The 10822-nt window shown below is 39.4% G+C and overlaps 1 protein-coding gene across 5 annotated transcripts in view; it reads left to right on the forward strand.

The window, feature by feature from the left end:
* Positions 1–4959, forward strand: part of LOC307184744 (uncharacterized protein) — a 49608-nt gene extending 44649 nt beyond the window's left edge. For all 5 annotated transcript variants that reach the window (XM_079918462.1, XM_079918459.1, XM_079918463.1 and 2 more), the window contains one exon: positions 318–4959. In XM_079918462.1, the coding sequence (XP_079774588.1) occupies positions 318–1974 (1657 nt within the window). In that variant the 3' untranslated portion in view covers positions 1975–4959. The remainder of the gene's footprint in view (positions 1–317) is intronic.
* Positions 4960–10822: the final 5863 nt, after the last annotated feature.

Genomic DNA, 10822 nt, shown 5'->3' on the forward strand with positions numbered 1-10822 from the left:
GGCCCAGCTTCAAATTTATTTATTCTCAGAAAATTTTTACCAAAAAAATGTTTTCTTAACTGTGTCATGGATGTTCATTGTTTCCCAAATAGTTTACTTTAAAACATATTCAGAGACTGCATATATGAATATCACTATGATAATAGCAATGGTTGAGCTTTCTTGTAGAGCATTCAGTATATTCACTTTCAAACTTACATGGTGCAGAAAAACCTAATACTTTCCCGATAAATGATAAAAATGTAATACTAATATTTACTGTAAAATCATTAACAAAGAAATCATTAACAGTGTGCTTCTAATTTTTTTTTTAACAGAAGCCATACATTACGGAGATGCTGTGAAAGTGAAGAAGGTAGTCAGTGTGGCGAAAATATCAGCCTTATTCCAAATCTTAATCTGAACAAGAATTCTACTGCAGTAAAACCATGGGAGTGCAGTGTGTGTGGAAAAGTCCTCATGAGTCGTTCATCCTTTAATAGGCACGTTAGATCTCACACTGCACCCAAACCATCCAGGTATCAGGAATGTGGAAAGAAGCCTTATAAATGTAAGGTATGTGGAAAAGCCTTCAGTTATCTCCAGCCTTTTCAGAAACATGAAAGTAATCATAGTATAGAGAAATCCTATAAATGTAAGGAATGTGGGAAATCATTTAGATATCGCCAATCTGTTCGAAAACATGAACGGACTCACACTGGAGAAAAACCCTATCAATGTAAACAATGTGGGAAAGCCTTTCGATATCATCAAACCTTTCAAACACATGAAAGAACTCACACAGGGGAGAAACCGTATGAATGTAAGCAATGTGGTAAAGCCCTCAGTTGTCCAAGTTCCTTTCGAAGTCATGAAAGGACTCATACTGGAGAAAAACCCTATGAATGTAAAAAGTGTAGTAAAGCCTTCAGTTGTCCCAGTTCTCTTCGAAAACATGAGAGAACTCATACAGGAGAGAAACCTTATGACTGTAAGGAATGTGGGAAAGCCTTCATTTCTCTTGGAAGCTTTCAAAGACACATGATAACACATACTGGAGTTGGACCTTATAAATGTAAAGAATGTGGAAAAGCATTCAATTGTCCCAGTTCATATAGAATACATGAAAGATCTCACACTGGAGAAAAACCCTATGAATGTAAACAGTGTGGTAGAGCCTTCAGTTGTTCCAGTTCCTTTCGAACACATGAAAGAACTCACACTGGAGAGAAACCTTATCAATGTAAGGAATGTGGAAAAGCCTTCCATTGGCTCACCACTTTTCAAGTCCATGTGAGAACTCACACTGGTGAAAAACCCTATATATGTAAGCAGTGTGGTAAAGCTCTCAGTTGTCCCACTTCATTTCGAAGACATGAACGGACTCACACTGCAGAGAAACCCTACGAATGTAAGCAATGTGGGAAAACCTTCAGTTCTCCTTTAGGTTTGCAAATACATGAAAGAACTCACACTGGAGAGAAACCCTATAAATGTGAGAAATGTGGGAAAGCATTTGTTTCTCTCACAAGCTTTCGAAGACACATGATGACGCACACTGGAGATGGACCTTATAAATGTAAGGAATGTGGGAAAGCATTTAATTGTCCTAGTTCATTTCGAATACATGAAAGAACTCACACAGGAGAGAAACCCTATGAATGTAAAATATGTGGTAAAGCCTTCAGTTGTTCCAGTTATGTTCAAGTACATGAAAGAACTCATACTGGAGAGAAGCCCTATGAATGCAAGGAATGTGGGAAAGCCTTCATTTACCGCACAACCTTTCGAGGTCACATGAGAATGCACACTGGTGAGAAACCGTATAAGTGTAAAGACTGTGGGAAAGCCTTTAGTCGACCCAGTTCATACAGAAGCCATGAAAGAATTCACACTGGAGAGAAACTTCTTGAATGTAAGCATTGTGGGAAAGCCTTTAATTGGCCCACATCCTTACATAAACATGTCATGAGAATGCACACTGGATATAAGTGATAAATACAAGAGTTTCCTATCTTAACAAATACTGGGCTGGCCAAAAAGTTCATTCGGGATTTTCCGTAACATCTTACAGAAGAATGAACTTTCTGGCCAACCCAATACATTCAAAGTCATATGAAAACTCTACTGGAGAGAAATGCTATAACATGTAAATAATACGGGAAAGCCTGATGTAGATTAATTCATATATAATGCTCCAAAAAATTCATAACATGAAACGTTTTAAAAGTTAAAAATGTATCTTTATCAGTGGCTTATTCTGAAACTCAGTCTCTAATTATGGATTCTACTTGTTAATTTTGCAAATGAACACAACACTGAGTTGAAACAATTCTGTAAGTACTCTTTAAGCAATAGTATATAAGCTTAGTAGGTAGTATTTTTCCTTAAATTAGCTTATAGAATTTTTGTCTTTCCATTTTGAAATCTGTTGGATCCATGAGTGAACTGGAATATAATTGTAATGTGCCAATATTATATAATGTGCCAAAAATATATAATTTTTGTTGTTCTGTAAGTAAAGGGGGCATGGACTAATGACACTCTGGTAGTTGTTGGGATTTTCCTATTGGCTTCATGTGGCAGGTACTGGATATTTCTTACCCATTGTAAATATGCCTCTTTTATTAGAAAAACTTTCTCTTGTCAGAAGAGCCTTCTTCCATTTTTTCCTTGCTAATAAATAGTTGGCATAAATTTGTAATTATGTGAAGTTTAACACAGAGTATAATCTCATTTGACTTAGTATTTACATCTTTTCTCTTTGTCATTTTCTCTTTACTCTTTGTCATTCCATCTGACTGTGATTTGGGGAAGAGACTTTAAGACACCCATGTTGACATCAACTGCATACTTAAACAAAGCAACCTTACATTGTTTACAAGTGCAATTATTTTAAATTCGTAGCTACAATATCTTTGCACTGAAGCAACATTTTTCCCCCACCAATGCATTAAAAATTCTCCTACATTATTCTGATATCACCAGTTAGTGTCTCTTTACCCATAATTCAATTAGAATAATTATATCACTGAAGTCAACTAGTGGTATTACCATCCCTTCATTCATATTGAGCACCTACTATGTGCCTGTGCTGTAAATACAACAGTGATCATAACTGATGTGGTTACTGCTCTCACATTGCAAGTCTGTGAGATTAAATATAAACATCACATTTCTAGCTACTTTTTAAGGTGTTATTAACATTTAAGTTCTGATTCATTTTTGTAATAACCTTGTATGTTAATGGACCAGTAAGTCTTTATATTTGCAAAAAGAAAAGAGACCTACCTGTTACAGGACACTAAAATGTAGAATTGGAGATGCTCTCCTGGAATATGTTGTTAACATGGGTAATATGTTGTGACCTACATTTTCTAGAACCTGTTCTTTTCATGGTTCCATGTTAGAATTCACCACTAGCCTCCCTTGCATGACACTTGGAAGGCAAAGTGAAGAAGGCCTTAGTTCTTGAGCCACACAGGAGTTTCACATATACCTGGTTCTAAACCATTTTCCTGATTCTTTGCCCTGCCAGTCCAAAGTAGGCTCATTACCACCAGCTACATGACTTCCATTTTCTCAGACCTGTTGGTTTCCACAGATACCTCCACAAGTTCCACAGCAAAGATCCCTCACAGTTTGGATTTTCCTGCAAGTCCTCATGTGTCCACCAGGCAACAAATTTAGACTGCTGTGATTGAGAACGTTTTGTGAAGCACTGACTCACCTCTTCTCTATATTGTATTTGTATAAGGTCTAATTTGTGTAGTAAACACATTGTTCTGTTGATATTGCTAGTGACTGTGTGTTCTTGATTCCACTATAGCAGCTACAGTGGTGCAGTCAGAAGAAAACATGTGGTCCTGTAGTGAGTTCCTCTACTGCACTGTGCAGTGACTTCTGTGGCCCAATCCTTCCATGTGAGAATTAGCACCTTCCTCTTATCGGATAGATTATGGATATTTCCAATCACTCACAATTGAACATAATTTCTCAGTACATTTTCAGTTATGACTGATTCTATGTGATTGAAAACAATGGTTTTTTTGTCAAATGCTTCTCTTTCAAAAAATCTTGTATACTAACAAATATTATCTTTTCTATTTCCTAATAGGATATATTGAAACATCCCATTGCAATTGTAGATTTTTAGATCAAGTTTGTGGTTTTTTTCAAGGTAATCATTATACATTTTGATTCAGTATTACCATGTATATTCTTCCTCAGGCAAATTTTTTTTTCATAGTTAGAATTTTTGTCATGAAACGGATTTCTCATTTGTTCTTAATTAAAAACTTAAATCATGGTTTTGTTACTGCCTTCTTGCCAAAAACTGCCAGGTTCACACTTGTATTCAAATAGAGGGGCGTGGGGGAGGGATAAATTGGGTGACTGGGGTTGACATATACACACTACTGTATATAAAATAGATAACTAATGAGAACCTACTGTATAGCACAGGGAACTCTACGCAATACTCTGTAATGGCCTATATGGGAAAAGAATCTAAAGAGTAAATGTATGTATAACTAACTCACTTTGTTGTACACCTAAAACTGACACAACATTGTACATAACTATACTCCAATAAAAAATTTTTTTGAAAAATGGATCAGAAAAAGCAATGTAAAAACAACAACAACAAATAGAGGGGCATAACGAATCATCATAATAAGGATGAACACAAACCATAAATGATAATGGGTCATATCAGTAAGAGACTGTCCAAAAGGTCTTACAGGATTTGGACTTGTGTTAGGTATTACCTCCTTTTCCAATCAACTGAGGCTTTATGAGTTTAGGTAAATTGTCAAGAACACAAACCTGGCAAGGGACAAAGACAGCGTTACTATTCCAAGCAAGGCTTTCTTGCTCAGAAGCTACTCTTGATGCTAATTTTTCAGCATCCCTCTTCTACTAGGCACTGTAGACTCAAATCATACACAATTTAGCATAAATAGGGCACTACACACTCTGGATATATAGGTGTGAAACAAGTTCTTCAAGTCCTGGCTCTTATATTTTTGTGGGAAGAGGTGACTAACAAATAGCACAATCTGGGTTTATAAGATGGAAATAAGAGCTTTGATGAAAGTAAACAATGCTATGAGGTAATAGGGAGACTGGAATTGTGTGTCTGTGGCAGGTCAGGGCCTCATGAGTGAGGATGTCATCACTGATCACTTTTTATTTACACCATCTTGCATCTTAAACACTATTTGAGGAACTGCTTGGGTGCAGATATAAGAAGTGGGGAGCAATACAGACATCCCTGCATTCCTGGGATCAACCATAATGGTTTCCCCATAAAGATGTAGACATGGTTCATCTTCATCTTCGCCACAGTTGAAAGTTTTATTGCATGTAATAGTAATCATGAGTTTGGACATGGATTATCCAAGACTTGAGACTCCCCATTCCCATTACTTTGGGCCATGAGTAGTTTTGGTGTTTATGTTTGTATTTAACATCATTTGAAAAGATTTAAATTGCCTTTTAGGGACTTCCCTGGCAGTCCAGTGGTTAAGACTCTGAGCTTCCAATGCAGGGGATGCAGGTTCGATCCCTGGTCAGGGAACTAAGATCCCACATGACATTGGGCACGGCCAAAAATTGTAAAAAAATAAACTGCCTTTTATATTTCCATTATAATTTTGCTGCTACACAGAAGGAGTGACACCATGAAGCCTTTCTGGTCCTCCAAGTTTGAGGAAGGGTTCTGGTCATCTGCACACTTGTAGCCAGTCATGGGTTTTCCTGTGAGTGATATCTCTGCAAGTCCAACATGAACCACTAAAAAGAGCTACGGATGTTTAGGGGGCAGTCATCCAAGGAATAAGTGAAGTGAGCTGCAGACAGACGGCTATCCTCTTCAGTAATATCCCAAGTTAGTGGGAAAGGAGGTACGTCTGACATCCTCAAAATGGAAAGTTTTTAATGCCTTTTATAAGAAGAGAACTGGAAGCTTTTTGTTTCAATGGTCCACAGAGTTACAAAGCCCATTTTGCTGTTCATAGGTGTTATTCCCATAGTTTTAGACCTCCAGCACATGTTATGAAAAGGGAGGGAGGGCTTCCCTGGTGGTGCAGTGGTTAAGAATCCACCTGCCAACTCAGGGGACATGGGTTCAAGCCCTGGTCAGGGAAGATCCCACATGCCACAGAGCAACTAAGCAACGTGTGCCACAACTACTGAGCCTGTGCTCTAGAGCCCATGCTCCGCAACATGAGAAGCCCGCTCACTGCAACGAAGAGTAGCTCCTGCTCACCACAACTAGAGAAAAAGCCCACATGCAGCAACGAAGACCCAATGCAACCAAAAATAAATAAAAATTTAAAAAATAAATTTATTTTTTAAAAAAAGGGAGGGGGACGGATTACCAGCTTTGTGTTTCATTAAAGAGCAAAAGAAGTCTAAACTTCCTCCATGTTTTCAGTACTAACTTATGTCTTCTCTGCATGGTATAGATGTAATTTCATAATTATTTCTCAGTTGCTCTGCCCCTTCCCCAAGTATTCCTCCCATCTTTTTTTTTTTTTTTTTTTTTTGGCCACACCTTGCAGCATGTGAGATCTTGGTTCCCCGACCACACATCCAACCTGTGCTGCCTGAAGTGGAAGCACAGAGTCTTTTTTGGCCTCCTGTGTTACAAATGAAAGTCAGACACAGGGAGAACAGGGTCTTACCAAACTCAGAGCTCATAATAATGGAATCTCAGCTTAAAGGCCTAATGTGTGCCACCACCCCTACTAGGCACTGTCAAAATTGTTATGCCCAGGAGAACAGTGCACAATTGTGCACTTTTACAAATGGAATCAAAGTTTACAAACAGGGCTCACATGACGACATGGTGTTCTATTGATATTGCATTCTGGAAAAGGCAGAGGCAAACATATAGGGACCTAAAATAGATCAGTGATTAAAGGTGGACAGAGTTAGTACAAATGGGCACCATAGGGGTGTTCTTTGGGGGTAATAGAGTATTCTCCATCTTTTGGAAGTAGTATTAGTATAAATTTGTGAAAACTTATAAATATGCTTAACAATAGTATGAAGAATTGAAGACCTAGAGAGGAAGGACTTAGTGCCCAACAAGCCTTTCTTGCAATCCCATCTTAATTAGGAAATGTCCTCTAGGGCTGCACCTGCCCACTGCCTATACACACAACTGGAGAGAAGTGAAAGGGCTCCCAGGATCTGCCTTTGACTTTAAGTCAGATTCTTCAGGCAGATCTCTGGGAAGGCAGGGGTCTAAAACAAAGGTTTACCCCACAGTTCTCCCCAAGTGGGCTCTGCCTGGGGACATACTGTTTCCTGGGCATCGGTATCATGTCTTCCAGGGCCATCTTGAGGGTATTTCTAGTTCTGAGTCCCACCTGAAACCTACTGTGTCTGCTGGGTGGGAAGCATCTATAGAAATCCAGGTCTGTCCCACTCGAAAATTTCTCTGCAGCAACGCCAGGTGGCTGTGAGCTGACAGGGCGGAACAAGCAGTGACAGAAATCATGTCATGGGGCACAACCCGCCCCCATGCTCAGTGGCCATTCTTCCCTGAGGTCAAGAGATTTTTTTTCTTCTGGGCCAATGGAGAAAGCACCACAAGTGCCTGCCGGAGACAAGTGCTCCCGGTCTGCGCCCCAGCGTCTGAGGAGGGGCGCTCGTCCAGGGCGTTTTTTTCTTATACCACAGAGCCTTGCTTTTCTGGATGCTCCCCCTGTGGTTGACTCCCTACTTTGCAGTCTACAGGATATGAGAGACACCCACCAGAGGACACCTGGAGTCTACCCCAAACCAGTGATATGTACAAGCAGGGACCCTCTGAGCTTCACCTATTTCTTGGTATCCTTCAGGTGCTTTGCCGTGTGGGTGAAAGGCTCTTGGTGCTGCAGCCAGGAGTCACTGCTGTGCCTCTGATGTGGGAGAGCCAACTTCAGGACACTGGTCCACAGGAGACCTCCCAGCTCCACATAATTTCAGACGGCAAAAATCTCCCAGAGATCTCCATCTCAACACCAAACCCAGCTCCACTCAACGACCAGCAAGCTACAGTGCTGGACACCCTCTGCCAAACAACTAGCAAGACAGGAAAACAACCCAACCCATTAGCAGAGAGGCTGCCTAAAATCATAATAAGGCCACAGACACCCCAAAACACACCACCAGATGTGGACCTGCCCACCAGAAACACAAGATCCAGCCTCATCCACCAGAAAAAAGGCACTACTCCCCTCCACCAGAAAGCCTACACAACCCACTGAACCAACCTTAGCCACTAGGGGCAGACACCAAAAACAACAGGAACTAAGAACCTGCAGCCTGCAAAAAGGAGACACCAAACACAGTAAAATAAGCAAAATAAGAAGACAGAAAAACAGAAAGCAGATAAAGGAGCAAGATAAAAAAAAAAACCACCAGACCTAACAAATGAAGAGGAAATATGCAGTCTACCTGAAAAAGAATTCAGAATAATGATAGTAAAGATGATCCAAAATCTTGGAAATAGAATAGACAAAATGCAAGAAACATTTAACAAAGACCTACAAGAACTAAAGAGGAAACAAGCAACAATGAACAACACAATAAATGAAATTAAAAATACTCTAGAAGGGCGCAGTGGTGGCGCAGTGGTTGGGAGTCCGCCTGCCAATGCAGGGGACACGGGTTCGTGCGCCGGTCCGGGAAGATCCCACGTGCTCCAGAGCGGCTGGGTCCATGGGCCATGGCCGCTGGGCCTGCGCGTCCAGAGCCTGTGATCTGCAGCAGGAGAGGCCACAACAGTGAGAGGCCCGCATAACACACACACACACACAAAAAACTCTAGAAGGGATCAATAGCAGAATAACTGAGGCAGAAGAACGGATAAGTGGCCTGGAAGATAAAACAGTGGAAATTACTGCAGAGCAGAATAAAGAAAAAAGAATGAAAAGAACTGAGGAGAGTCTCAGACCTCCGGGACAACATTAAACGCACCAACATTCGAATTATAGGGGTCCCAGAAGAAGAAGAGAAAAAGAAAGGGACTGAGAAAATATTTGAAGAGATTATAGTTGAAAACTTCCCTAATATGGGAAAGGAAATAGTTCATCAAGTCCAGGAAGCACAGAGAGTCCCATACAGGATAAATCCAAGGAGAAACACGCCAAGACACATATTAACCAAACTATCAAAAATTAAATACAAAGAAAACATATTAAAAGCAGCAAGGGAAAAACAACAAATAACACACAAGGGAATCCCCATAAGGTTAACAGCTGATCTTCCAGCAGAAACTCTGCAAGCCAGAAGGGACTGGCAGGACATATTTAAAGTGATGAAGGAGAAAAACCTACAACCAAGATTACTCTACCCAGCAAGGATCTCACTCAGATCTGATGGAGAAATTAAAACCTTTACAGACAAGCAAAAGCTGAGAGGTTCAGCACCACCAAACCAGCTTTACAACAACTGCTAAAGGAACTTCTCTAGGCAAGAAACACAAGAGAAGGAAAAGACCTACAATAACAAACCCAAAACAATTAAGGAAAATGGGAATAGGAACATACATATCGATAATTACCTTGTAAAAAATGTAAATGGATTAAATGTTCCCACAAAAAGACACAGACTGGCTGAATGGATACAAAAACAACACCCACATATATGCTGTCTACAAGAGACCAACTTCAGACCTACGGACACATACACACTGAAAGTGAGGGGATGGAAAAAGATATTCCATGCAAATGGAAATCAAGAGAAAGCTGGAGTAGCAATTCTCATATCAGACAAAATAGACTTTAAAATAAAGACTATTAGAAGAGACAAAGAAGAACACTACATAGTGATCAAAGGATTGATCCAAGAAGAAGATATAACAATTGTAAATATTTCTGCACCCAACATAGGAGCACCTCAATACATAAAGCAAATACAGCCATAAAAGGGGAAATTGACAGTAACACATTCATATTAGGGGACTTTAACACCCCACTTTCACCAATGGACAGATCATCCAAAATGAAAATAAATAAGGAAACACAGGCTTTAAATGATACATTAAACAAGATGGACTTGATTGATGTTTATAGGACATGCCATCCAAAAACAACAGAATACACATTTTTCTCAAGTGCTCATGGAACATTCTCCAGGATAGATCATATCTTGGTTCACAAATCAAGCGTTGGTAAATATAATAAAACTGAAATCATATCAATTATCTTTTCCGACCACAATGCTATAGGACTAGATATCAGTTACAGGAAAAGATCTGTAAAAAATACAAACACATGGAGGCTAAACAATACACTACTTAATAACCAAGTGATCACTGAAGAAATCAAAGAGGAAATCAAAAAATACCTAGAAACAAATGACAATGGAGACAAGATGACCCAAAACCTATGGGATGCAGCAAAAGCAGTTCTAAGAGGGAAGTTTATAGCAATACAATCCTACCTTAAGAAACAGGAAACATCTCGAATCAACAACCTAACCTTGCACCTAAAGCAATTAGAGAAAGAAGAACAAAAAAAAACCCCAAAGTTAGCAGAAGGAAAGAAATCATAAAGATCAGAAATAAATGAAAAAGAAACGAAAGAAACGATAGCAAAGATCAATTAAACTAAAACGTGGTTCTTTGAGAAGATAAACAAAATTGATAAACCATTAGCCAGACTCATCAAGAAAAAAAGGGAGAAGACTCAAATCAATAGAATTAGAAATGAAAAAGAAGTAACAACTGACACTGCAGAAATACAAAAGGATCATGAGAGATTACTACAAGCAACTCTACGCCAATAAAATGGACAACCTGGAAGAAATGGACAAATTCTTAGAAATGCACAACCTGCAGAGACTG

Source organism: Stenella coeruleoalba, assembly GCF_951394435.1.
Source record: "Stenella coeruleoalba genome assembly, chromosome: 3".
In the NCBI taxonomy this organism is placed as follows: Eukaryota; Metazoa; Chordata; class Mammalia; order Artiodactyla; family Delphinidae; genus Stenella; species Stenella coeruleoalba.